The 13,879-nt window shown below is 39.4% G+C and overlaps 1 protein-coding gene across 1 annotated transcript in view; it reads right to left on the reverse strand.

The window, feature by feature from the left end:
- The window catches only part of ATP8B4 (ATPase phospholipid transporting 8B4 (putative)), a 261,101-nt gene that overhangs the window by 215,984 nt on the left and 31,238 nt on the right, over window positions 1–13,879 (reverse strand). Inside the window, exon 3 of the mRNA XM_032174818.2 lies at window positions 9,863–9,921. Coding sequence (XP_032030709.1) covers window positions 9,863–9,921 — 59 coding nt within the window. The remainder of the gene's footprint in view (window positions 1–9,862; window positions 9,922–13,879) is intronic.

The following is a 13,879-nucleotide window of genomic DNA, read 5'->3' on the forward strand; positions in this document are numbered from 1 at the left end:
AAAACTGTATACACTTCCTCACAACCACGACACTATCCCCGTGCACACACTCATGCAATAGACACAGATTTATTGACACATATATAGCCCAAGTCTTGGATCATTTTTAAAGTATTAAAGTATTTTCAAGTTTAATGCCTAAGTAGCTTGCTTTTATAATAAACCTGCAAATTGTATACTTGATGTATCAGTCTATTCTCATGCTACTATAATAAAATACCTGAGACTGGTAATTTATAAAGACAAGAGGTTTAATTAGTTCATGGTTCTGTAGGCTGTACAGGAAGCATAGAGGCTTCTGCTTCTAGGGAAGCCTTAAGAAACTTGCAATCGTGGCAGAAGGCAAAGGGGAAGCAGGCACATCTTACATGGTTAAAGCAGGAGCAAAAGAGAGAGGGAGGAGGTGCTACACACTTTTAAACAACCAGATCTCAGGATAACTCACTGTCACTATCACGAGAACAACACTGAGGGGATGGTGCTAACCCACTCATAAGAACTTCATCCTGATAATCCAGTCACCTTCTACTATGCCCCACCTCCAACACTGGCGATTACAATTCCACATGAGATTTGGTGGGAACACAGATCCAAATCATATCATTTGATAATTGCTATGAGCGTAGATTTTAAGTGTTCTCATCACAAAAAAATGATAAGTTATGTGAAACAAGGCATATGTTAATCAGGTCGATTTAGCCATTTTGTAATTTATACATATTTCAAAACATCATGTTGTGTACTATAAATATATACAATTTTTATTTGTCAAAAAAAGAAACTACGTAGAAAATCAGGTGTAAAATGTGACAGTAATCTGGGCACTAGTTTCATAATGGTGGACATGAATTTAAGACTACCTTGTTACATAAATGATTTGATCTTTCGACAACAAAATGTAAAATATGATTGTTACCATCTTTTAGCAGTAAGATTCCCAGAACCAGACCATTTGGTCCAGTAAAGAAGATTGCAAAACAAGATAAAAACCACTTTGAGACCGTTGGGGTTAGTGGTTTTTTCCGTTAACCTCTCAATTGTTACTAAACTTGCCCAATTTCATCCACACAGTTGATTTATGGATTATTTTCATGAACTATTTGCCAACAAAGGAAACTCCATTTATAGTTCCTTCTTCCAAGTAACTTATTATTCTTTTTATGTCATCTTTTCATTTCTCAGTCTTAAATTTATTCCATTATAGCCAAGCTATAATAGAGCAAAATTCTATCATCAAAAATTGCTTATTTTAACTCTTATAATTCCAATTACATATTGCTTGCATACTTTTCAGTTTTGTACCATTGCAGTGAAGAAAGTAAAAATAAAAATAAATAAATAAATAAGCCAAATCTGTATGTTTTTTTTTTACTTAAAATTTACTTCTCAAAGCAGATGGAATGGGAACTAGTTTATGAGGATGCTGAAATTATCTGAAGCCTGGAACAGGTAAATAACAAACAAATACCTCAGAGAACTTACCTAGATTTTTAATTACTTTAATGTGCCATTTTAGAACATTTAGGAAAAGAAATTCAGAGGCCAGAAAAAAAAAAGATTAAAACAGCCAAACTAAATTGGGAAACAAGAAATCAGATGAATGTTTAGCCAAAGAATAACACTATTTAAACAAATCAGATGTCAAAAAGATAAAAAATATTTATGCTTTTATACTCTTGAATCCAGAAAGAAAATGAATTTGAGAGATATCCAAAAAATACATTTTCTCCTACAAGTAAATTATTTATAAAGAAAAAAATTAAAACCTTTGCCATGTCAAACTTAGAATAACATACACAGATATTAACAGCACACAAAACAGAAGCCATTTTCAATGTTTGCTAAAAAGCCACTATTACTATGGTGACGCCCCAATACAAAAAAGCAACAACTAACAACCAGAAACCCATAACAAATGCAAGTTTCTGGTGCTTTCCATGACTAATTCCAACGTGTCACACTGCTTGTCATCATCTGTACTCTTTAGTTGGTACATCTGGTCATCAGCCCTATAGGTGAGTATCTGCATCATGTGGGCAGTACAGCTATGCTGCTCAAGAATAGAGACCCAAATGTCCCATCAGTCTAGGGATGTGTTTCAACATGGTGACATCCCAAGAGTCTCCCAAAGAAAATATTTATGGAGTTTTACCTTTCCATGGATTTTCAATACATACCCAAAAAGCCAAAATATGTGAAAAGATGGATTTAAAAATGGTTGACCAAATTTCAGTCAGCCTGAAAGCTTTTATACTGTTTCTCTTCTCTTTATTGCAAGCTATTAATTGAATTAGCTCTACCCCACTCCCTCTTTTTTTTACAGTTTGTGTTTTTTTTTCTGCCCTCTGACTTTCAAACCTCAACTTTCTTAAAAAATTAAAATGGCTTTCTTGAGGTCCTCCAGTTACTTCCTTCTATTAAAGATGTTTTCCCTTAGTTCTTAACCTCTTAGGCACCTACCATTAAACCTGTTCACCACTCCCTCTTTCCTGAGACGTTCCCTTCCTTGACACCTTCCTCCACTGTTCTCTCTTTGTTCACCTCAATCCTTGCTGTCCTCTGTTCCTTCTTAAGTTCTTTCCCTCCCACTCTCTAACAAACTGAGTTTCCACCCCATACCTCACATTTAGCAAGTTCCATCACTGCTTAACAAGCCCCACTTCTCTCCTAGCTTAAAGCGTCTCCTTCCAGCCAATATTCCTAAATCTACAGCTCCCACCACACCCAACTTATGTTCTGTGTTAACCTGGCCATTTCCATTTGGGGATTTGGCCTATTTTATATGGAGGGCAAATAAAATCCCTTTTCACTTTGTGACTCCCCAGGTCCTGACAGCCAATTACCTCATGTTTAAACTCTTTTTTTAAATAGTCTGATCTCACCTACCCAAACCATAATTCCTCATGACACACTCTCACTTCTGTTAGCCTGTAGTCTAAGGTCCGATTACAGGCTTTCGCTCCTGCCTCTCCTTGCTAACACTGGTGGTACAAATAAACAAACAAGGCAGGAATCATTTCCCATTTCCTCTGGCAAAACTTTCGTGTACTTTGAGCTCTCCTTTCCCTAGCATTTACAGGCCACATCACAAAATTAGAATTTCACAGCACCTTTTCATTCTTACCTATTACTAGTTTCATTCTAGTGTGCTGGGCTTCTCTTCCTGAGTAGATTATATTTGCTCCTTGAAGGTAGAAAGCAGAATTTGTACCCCCTTTCTTAATAGCTCCAGTAGCACTCAACACACTGCTAGTCTAAGCAGGCAGGTCCTGTAGCATGCACTTCGGGGCCCACCTAAACATACTCTGCCTATACTAGCTTCTTCATGTATTGTTATCCCTTTGAGCTTTATATGCTTTTTGTACATTCCCTCAAATACTGTTTGGAAAATAAATGAGGAAAAGGCAACAAACATACATGTTGCTAGGTATAGAACGGGTATGTTGTGAATATTAAATTTTGAAAATTATTTTTATTTCTATTAAAGAAAAGGGGACAATGAATGGTCTATGCACCCCACACACAGGAACATGAAATTTTCCTGTTAAGCCAGTCTTTTCTCAGAGAAACACAGATACATTATTATGATGGGGGCCTAAAGAGGCCCAGTGACCATCTCGGTTCACACACTGAGAATGATGGTGAACCATATTTTTCTACTCTACTCTCAACCACTTAGATTCTGAGTTAAGAGGGAAGAGAAGTTTGCTGACTGTGCAAATGTACAAAGTCCTGTTTAAATGGGCGGGAGGGAAATAAAAGGAGTTCATGTTGCAGGGAGCCTTAGTGGTGTGACTGTAGCGCTGACTGCTGGGAGTTGGAGGCACTCAACCATACTGTTGCACTGAATGAACACTTTGGAAAATCCAAATGGGCATTGTTTTACCAACCACAAAAAATCATGGGAGCAGCAAATAGATTTCATCCAATAACTAGGATATCAACAAGGCATTTGCAGATTCTAGGAATAAACTACAGCATTAGAATCATAATTTTTAGGTGGGACTCTTTCTTTCTAAGCATGTAAAACTACTGGTTAAATCTTCATCAATTTACATAAGCCTATACACTTCCTAAATGGGATCAATAACTCCACTCAGGAAAAAAATCCTTTAAAAACTGCCCATCTACCTTTGTGCATTAAATATATTCAGATACAATTTATTAAGTGTTTTGGCTTTACTGAAGTTTCTGAGTTTGAGGCAGGATAAGTTTCTCATCACTCAAATTAGTTAATTTCCCTTCTCAAATTCTGTTAAAGTTCAAGAGAATTGAATGAGGATAGACCATGCCTGGGCCTATGTGACAGAAAGTGAGAGAACAAGACCCAGTGGGAAACAGTGCTTTCCATCCTCATCTTTTTGAACTTTTAAACAAAATCAGAAAATAGCTATAATTAAGCTAACACTTTTTCTGATCTTTTAACATTAATATATTTTAATACAATTTCAACTGTTTTCACCACTTCTACCATTCACTCTGGAATCCTTGTAACAGGAATGAGTCAGGCTGTTTGGCTCACTCACAATTTTTCTTTTAACCATTATTAACATTAACATATGTTAAAACAACTGTTTTCTACTTCTATTATTCATTCCTATTATTAACCAAGAAAACATTGAACTCCCTTCTAATGAGAAGAATAATTCTAGCACTTGGCTCACTTTCCCTCCACTCTTCAATCCCATTTTGTCTTACACATTTTGGCAGTCTAAATCCCTCTTATAATTTGATGTTTTTACCTTCCAGTTCTCACAATACCATGTCTAATTTACAAATTAATTTGACTTAGAATCGTTAACCTTATCTTTTATGTTCTAAACCCTTTATTTCTCAAAAGTGCTTTTGATCATTTTTAAGCCTGTGCTATGTCCTATAATGTGATTTGCAGCTTTAGAGTTTGTTGATAAATGAAGGTTCTCGAGGTATTGAAGTATCTTCTGCCAGCCTTCCAGGAAAAAAGTTTGTCTGATCGGGCTTAATGTTTCTGGAAATCACACAATTTATAAGAGCTATCTGTAAATTTTTCTCCTAAATTCTTACCTGCAAAAGCCCAGGGTAATATTTAAGGCCACTCTTAGCCTCAGATTGTAAAATTGTGTATCTCCTTTATCTACCTCTGTCTTTAGAATATAAGAAGTTTACCAGTGGTTATGTGAGGAAAGGCAAAGTGATTGGGGTTTGTTTTGTTGTTGTTGTTTGGTTGGTTGATTGGTTTTTTATTTGTATTTTGTTTGTTTTCCAAGATTGCTCAAAAGAGCCACATGACATCATGAAAAAAATATAGGTTTTAGAATCTGGCCAATCTGCATTAGAATTCCAGCTTTGTTACCTTTTATTTGCATGGCTTAGACAAGTTACTAAATAGAGCCCCATCTTCATCTCAGCAAGTTTTGTGGAAGATTAAAATATGCTCAAAGCACTTGGTACACAGTTGGGTTCAAGCTGTATGGATGTGAGCTATTATCTATGTGACCCTGAGCAAGTCACTTAAGTGAGATCTCAATGGCTTAACATTTCCATATACTAAAAAAAATCATAAAAAAGTAAGAAATAAGAGTACTTCGTGGACTAGTTATAAGATTAAATAAGTTTAATAGAGTGCTGAGAACCATGCCTTTCATATGGTGAGCCCTACCTGTTTTAAGCTATCATTATCACTATCTTTATTATTATTAGCACTCTCCCTGGGATATGTTGAAGTCTCTCCAAATTCATTTCCATCTGGAGTGATATCCTTTAAAGCGGGGCAAGACTGAGCAAAAGACACCAGGATGCTGCCTTTCTTAAAAGGATATTCCATTTAGGGGTTTAAAAAAAAAAAAAGCTTAAAATCAGAAAGGCATAGGTTCAAATCCCAGCTCTACTTAGACTAGCTCATAGGGTTGTTGTATTTTATTCTACTTTTCTCCTTACAATAACTGTATTAAATAGGTACTTTGATTATCCCCAACATATAGCAGAATACACTGAGGCTGAGAGAGGGTCCACAGCTCACTGCATGGCCAGGCATCCTTTTGGGTGTTCCCAAACCAAGGCAACACCACCTAGGTGTATTTGGGGGTCCCACGCTCCTTCTAAGAGCATGGCAGGTGCTCCTTCCCTCTGAGCCACAATGGAAGTCCTTTAATCTGGGATACCTGTGCCCCTCTCTGCTCTGTAGTTTTCTTTCTCCACTTTTGCTGTCACTCTTGGTTTTACCAACCCATGGTGGATTTTGTTTTTATCTTGGTTTTTTGTTTTGTGTTTTGTTTTGTTTTTTGACATGGAGTTTCACTCTGTTGCCCAGGCTGGAGTGCAGTGGCACAATCTTGGCTCACTGCAACCTCCGCCTTCCAGGTTCAAGCAATTCCTCTGCCTCAGCCTCTTGTGTAGCTGGACTACAGGCGCGCACCACCACACCTGGCTAATTTTTGTATTTTTAGTATAGACAGGGTTTCACCATATTGGCCAGGCTGGTCTCCAACTCCTGACCTCGTGATCCACCCACCTCGGCCTCCCAAAGTTCTGAGATTACAGGCGTGAATCACCATGCCCAACCCATGTTGGTATGTTTTAACTCAGAGATGGAGCTACCTTGTTCAATCTGCTGTAGCCACAGGATACTCCTCTACTGCCCTGTGATTATTAAGAAACCCAACAGAGGCCGGGCGCGGTGGCTCACGCTTGTAATCCCAGCACTTTGGGAGGCCGAGGCGGGCGGATCAAGAGGTCAGGAGATAGAGACCACGGTGAAACCCCGTCTCTACTAAAAATACAAAAAAAAAAATTAGCCGGGCGTGGTGGCGGGCGCCTGTAGTCCCAGCTACTCGGAGAGGCTGAGGCAGGAGAATGGCGCGAACCCGGGAGGCAGAGCTTGCAGTGAGCCGAGATCGCGCCACTGCACTCCAGCCTGGGCGACAGAGCAAGACTCCGTCTCAAAAAAAAAAAAAAGAAACCCAACAGAAAACAGCCACAGCCACACATGTGCGTGCTTTTGTTCAATATCATGAAAGCTCAAGAGAAAATCATGTCTATATCATTAGCATTTTATGACTTTTAAAAGAAAGATCTGAAGCAATGGCAAATTGTTAACATCTATTCAATATGGGTGGTAGGCAAATGGCATGTTGTTAGTCTCCATGCTTCTCTGTGAGTCTGCAATATTCCATTAATTAAGCAAAAATAATTGTAAATTGAAAAGAGCGTATCATTTTACAAGGCTCAAATGAAATAAGGCTTTCCTTATAGGGTTACCACTCACAGAAGGAAAATACTTGTTACATATTGGAAAACAAGTAAACGCAGCCAAGTACTTAAATGCATAATTACCCCATAGCAGATGAGTTATTGCTGGGTATTTTTCTCAAGGTCTTAAACATACATGTATCTAGCTCTCTGATTTGGGACTTGATGATCAAGGCTTTCAGAGGTCTTTCTCTACAGTTAAAGGACTGGCTGTAGAATGGATGGAAAGGCATGGGGCCAAGTCTGGTGTTCACCAGGAGGGCTGAATGACCATATGTCAGGAGGCCATACAGGGTGACATTTGTCACCTTGGGGAATTATAGCCCCTCCCTCTCCCAGGCTATGAAGCATGTTGATCAGCCTCCTAAGAGGGATTTCTTGTCTCAAGAGCAGACTTACTTTAACCAAGCTTACAAGACGGAAGAATAAAATCAGAGTGTCAGTATATTGTTCTACAATGAGAAATCTGTCATGGAGGTGGCGTACTAAATTCCTACAGGGAAACCTACATTGAAAATCAAATTATAATCACAAGTTTGCATGACTAGCACAGCATGAAAAAAGAGAAATTGTTAGCTACCTCTTCTAAATATTAATACCTCTCCTAAATATTCATATTCATATTAATTAATAATTAATCAAGCTATAATAGCCCAATGCATCCATCTCCATATATGGGAAAGATCTGCCTAAAGGAACAACACACAAAAAACTCCACTGACCAGAATTCTCTCTCCTCTAGCTGGTACCTAATGGACACTGCCAAAGTTTGCCCCTGGGACTCTCATATTTCTATGCTTTAGTAGCCATCAAACCCCTCTTTGAATTGACACTTTCTTTCATTAAATGTGCTGGTAAACTCAATCATATAACAGGTCTTACAGGCCACATATCACCTACAGAAACAACTCTACCAGTTTTCTATCTTAGAGCTTATAAAAGATTCCAGGCAGCAACTTAGATAGAGTCATAGAAGAATAAGATCTTTATGAAGGCCCATGATGTAATTCATGAAGTTTTTCACCACTGTAGCCTACGACAGTGCCAGTCACTTAGTAGACATTCAATAAATATTCCTTATGTCAATGAAAAAAATCCTCACTTAAAATAAACTGTTCAGTACAAGCCTAAAGCCCACACACGTAATCATTCTGTAAATACAATCATTCAGGACCTGGGAACTTTATCTCGTTTTTGTTTTTGTTTTGTTTGTTTGTTTGTTTGTTTGTTTGCGAAGGAGTCTTCCTCTGTCACCCAGGCTGGAGTGTGCAGTGGTGCGATCTTGGCTCTCTGCAACCTCCATCTCCTGGGTTCAAGTGATTCTCCTGCCTCAGCCTCCCGAGTAGCTGGGACTACAGGCGCCCACCACCACGCCGAGGTAACTTTTGTATTTTTAATAGAGATGGGGTTTCACCATATTGGCCAGGCTGGTCTTGAACTCCTGACCTTGTGATCTGCCCACCTTGGCCTCCCAAAGTAGTGTTGGGATTACAGGCGTGAGTCACTGCGCCCGGCCTCATATATACACACACACATATATATATACACACACACACACACACGCACACACACACATATTATATAGATACACGTATATATGTGTATATATATATTTTTTAACTTCTGGGACACATGCAGAATGTGCAGGTTTGTTACATAGGTATACATGTGCCATGGTAGTTTGCTGCAGCCATTAGCCCATCATCTACATTAGGTATTTCTCCTAATGCTATTCCCTCCCCTAGCTCCCTAGCCCCTGACAGGCTCCGCTGTGTGATGTTCCCCTCCTTGTGTCCTTGTGTTATCATTGTTCAACTGCCACTTAAGAGTGAGAGCACGCAGTGTTTGGTTTTCTGTTCCTGTGTTAGTTTGCTGAGAATGATGGTTTGCAGCTTCATCCATGTCCCTGCAAAGGACATGTAGTCATTCTTTTCTATGGGTGCATAGTATTCCATGGTGTATATGTGCCACATTTTATTTATCTAGTCTATGCCCAAATCATGGGCATTTAGGTCGGTTCCAAGTCTTTGCTATTGTGAACAGTGTTGTAATAAACATACATGTGTATGTGTCTTTATAGTAAAATTATTTATAATCCTTTGGGTACATACCCAGTAATGGGATTGCTGGGTCAAATAGTATTTCTGGTTCTAGATCCCTGAGGAATTTCCACACTGTCTTCCAGAATGGCGAGAGTGGAACTTTATCTTACATATATTTTTCTACATTCAGCCTGAGTTGCTCAGAGAAAATCCCTCAAATGCCATTCATCAACCACTAGCTAACGTCACTACATCCATCACTAAGTGCTACCAAAAAGGTCCATTTTCATATTATTCCTATGTATTCTACTAACCAAATAGGTACCAAAATGAGCTAAACATCAATTCTTGAGAAAGAAGAGATTTTATCATCTTCCCATGACAACAAGCATACCAACTACTCTTAGTGGGAGAGAAATACGTTTGTAAACATTACTAAGATCTGTATGTATGGAAACATATGGCACCTTGCTGTTAAAATGGGCCAATGAAGAAAGTTTTTGGTGAAGTCATAAAGTTCTAGAAGACATGCATCCCACTGTCTTTAAGTAAGACCTATCCCAGTATGTATGTGTTATGTGTGTTTCACTCACCGCATACTGGAACTTTTCATTATATTCACGGTCATTGGCTTTCACTATCCGTTCCGCTTCTAAAGAGAGAGAAATCAGGTATGAAATTAAATTGTAGGCCCACAGAAACAAATAACTTATTAAAAAAACATGACTTAGGTTGCTTTGTTGTTAAGGCTGCAAGAATTCTTTTCTTTCAAATTTGAAGGGCATTGGCTTTTTCCAGTGTACATGTTGGAACATGTGTTGGAAAGTCCCAACATGGAAAGCCACAATGTTTCTCATTGTCCTCCTGATGCCAACCATGAAGCAAAACATTATGTATCTCCAATTTCTATGCCCCTTCAGCACCGCAAAGACCCTTTCTCTTAACTTCAAGTGGTTCCTAAGAGAAGGAGCTGACAAAGTCAAATGCATCCTGGCAAGGAATGCTTTGTGGGGTTTGTTGCTACAAAGTCACAAAATATAACATAGCCAAAAAAAACCACACAGAACTGGCCAGTGAGGTCACAGACCTTATGGTCTTAGAACCAAAGGTGCTATCTGTAAGCCCAGGCATATTAAGAGGAATGACACATAATCAGGAGACTGAGAGCTGCCCTTAGCTGGAAGTGACCAAATAATAAAATCTCTTCTGAAAGCAAATGCAAACACCAGTACAAATAATAATATAAAAAGGACAATAAACCTAAGGATTATGACAGTGCAGAATAAAAATTTGCAGAGGGCAAGATAAGACGGTGCCCCAGAAACACCAGCAGAACAAGTTTTGTAGTAAGGGTAGCAAGCTCTTGCTCCATGTTTACTGAAGAGCTACTTCCAGAGTTGACCAAAGATTTAGGATGGAATGACGAAAGCGATGAGAAAAGAGTCAGCAAGGTAACCACCAGATGTCAATGCTGGACTCTCATGGTGAGTGACTTGACCCTCTCACCATTAAATTCCCTTAATCCCATAATTCTCCAACTGGGTAGGTGACAGGTGGTAAAAGGTGGAGGGATTGCAGTAAGAGTCTGAGTGTAGAGAAGGCACTTAACAACCAGAGATAAAGGAGACTGGATGGTGGAAAGTAATTTGGAGACACATGTTGGGGATGGAGGAGGGAAGAGCAAAAGGAAAGTGAAAAGAAGAGCTGGAAGCAGAAGGGAGATGAGGAAAATGAGGGAGATGAAGAGGGAGAGAAGGAAGGAAGGAATATATTTTAGCACCCACCCCTTGCATGCCAGGCACCATGAATTGTAAAAACAAATTTTTTCCAAAAGTCCAGGCGGAATCTCTCCGTAGCCCCGGTGATTCAACTCCCGAGACTAAAGGTCACCTCTAAGGACTGCTCCTGACAAACGACACCCTGTCTTTGGTTATGACTGGGTTTCTACCATTTGTAGGGTGTTTTGTCTGTCCAGTAACCACCTGCATGGTTTCCCTCTTGCCTATCTAATAAAGCCAGTTCTCTGTGATGGTTCCTGTTTTCTAGTCTGGCTCAACTAATTGCTGATAAGAACAATACTGGACTGGCATCAACAGTTGATGATACCTGAATGGGCTTGCTCCTAATCTATAACTTTGCAATCCAGAACCCACCAGGAAGCAACCTCTCAACCACCCACCCACCTGAAGGAAACACCTCAAACCCTGGCTAAAAAGCACCATCCTCTCTTTCTTACTGATGCCCCAAATTTGAAAGAAAAGAATTAAAACATCAAATCCCAAAGTGGTACTTTGAAGGGTGAAGGAATCTAAATGCTTAAAAAGCTAGATAATTTATTTATATAACACAACCATAACCCAGAAGTAGTAAAATTGCTGACAGGAAAGCAAAAAATGTTACTGGGATGGTAGGAGCGAGGGCTCTTTCTGCATGGCAAAAGGTTAACCTGGACCACTGGTATGCTGCATGTAATTTATAGATTATAGCAGCAAAACAAAAATCAGATATATTAATTATATATTAATTGGCTTTAGCTTAGTTCATATACATTCAGATGATGATCCTTCTAAAATTTCACATTTATATGAAGCATATCCAAGAGTAGAATTCTATAGTTCTGTACCTAATTTTACCCACTCCAAACACCAGAATCTTGACTCTGTGAGCCACACAGAAACCATCCTGGGCTGGGTGCGGTGGCTCACGCCTGTAACCCCAACACTTTGGGAGGCTGAGGCAGGCAGATCATGAGGTCAATGGATCGAGACCATCCTGGCCAACATGGTGAAACCCCATCTCTACTAAAAATCCAAAAATTAGCTGGACATGGTGGCACATGCCGGTAGTCCCAGCAACTCGGGAGGCTGAGGCAGGAGAATCGCTTGAACCTGGGAGGCGGAGGTTGCAGTGAGCCGAGATTGCACCACTGCACTCCAGCCTGGTGACAGAGCAAGACTCCGTCTCAAAAAAAAAAAAAAAAAGAAAAAAAAGAGACCATCCTGTCCAGCATCTCCATGTAACCACACTCCACAAGGATAGGGACTAGCTCATTCCCAAAGCAGCCAAGTAGTTTCCACGGTAGGTCAGTTTGGACCTTCTTTCAGGTATCCAAATTGCTCTTGTCCCACAAAACCTGATTAGAGCCAGGAAGCACACTTTTGCTTCTAAATCCTTCTTAGTAAGTCTTAATCGTTACCTCTGTTACTTCTATTAATTATCATCTTTCTGAACTAAGTCTTCCTGGATTAATTCTAGCAGAAAATTTAGCATCCCTTCATTAAGTTCTGCAAAATACTGGCTTTGGTTCTAAATTGCTACAGTTTTCTGTCTTTAACCTGACTGTGCTACACCTGAATTATCTTTGCAGGAATTAACTTTCTTCTCTGTGCTACCACAGTGTATGAGGGGATATAAAGACCTTTTGGCAATAAATCACATCCTAGAAAAAGAGGAAGCTGAAGACAAATCCCCCATAACTGTTTCCATTGAGAATAGCTCAGAGGTTCAATGACCTAATGCCTGATACTTCATAGGCATCATGGGATCCTTCCATATGTAAGAGGAATGAAAGGAAACTAGTCACCAAGGGGTTGATGATTTACCAGTGTGAGCTCACACCTGCACAATTATCATTGAATTTGTCCAGTTCCAAAAAGGAGTAAGGCAATATATAAGGATGTATAAAATATAGTAAGTCAGCATGTTTAAAGTGGACTAAAATTGCTAAAAGAGCTTCTGGTTTAAGATGGCAAGTGGAGTCTGTCTTTTTCCTCCTTTCTTTCTCAGGTCCCTCTGAAATTACAGAATACATTTTTTAAGATTAAAAACATAACAGTGCTGGAAAACAAGAGTAGTGCCTAGCAGAGGTTCATAAATTTTGGAGAAAGCCTAGAGAATAAAATAGAAAGCAGATGAGATCATTTTGACTGGGAGAAAAAAGATAGAAATAACTCTAGCCAAAAGAATTAGAAGAGTGATCTTCCCAATGAGCCCAGAGCAGCTCTAAATTCAGAGTCAGTAAATACGAAGATTGAGAGTATGTTATGGACAGGGTGACAGGCCCAGGTTATGCCTATTATCTTGTCAAAATAATTGATAGGTTCCCCTTTCATTCTCAAAAGTGTCTCCATTTGATGATAAATTATATTACCACCTTAGAGTAATTAAAAAAAAAATAACTGAACCAGTTGGGATCTCCCGCACCCCATTCTTTGCCCACAAAGAGAGTAGGCAACACATCAGGGAAGGAAACCAAGGGTGAGTATTCAGGCCTGAGAAGGAAGAGCTCTGCCCCTCTACAGCAGCTATAGCCAACTTGGCCCCTAGTAAAGCCTGCCTCACTGGGGCCATTGTGGGATTTGCCAGACTGCCTGACTAACCCACAGAAAAGCCTCTGTCAGCAGGCTGCTCACTCCTATTCAAAGGAGAGGCCTGGCAGAGAAAAAGACCCTTGCGATGGCACTAATTTATCTAGTCCTTTATTTATAAATACAAACCAGTAACAGCTGAGAAAAACCAAGAGCACAAAAAAGAGGGATCCAACAAGAAGAAATAATGCTGAATACAGGTAGAAAAAGGGTGTTGGTTTCTCTTTTTAATTCTAACTAGTG

Source organism: Hylobates moloch, unplaced genomic scaffold (genome assembly GCF_009828535.3).
Source record: "Hylobates moloch isolate HMO894 unplaced genomic scaffold, HMol_V3 SCAFFOLD_14, whole genome shotgun sequence".
In the NCBI taxonomy this organism is placed as follows: Eukaryota; Metazoa; Chordata; class Mammalia; order Primates; family Hylobatidae; genus Hylobates; species Hylobates moloch.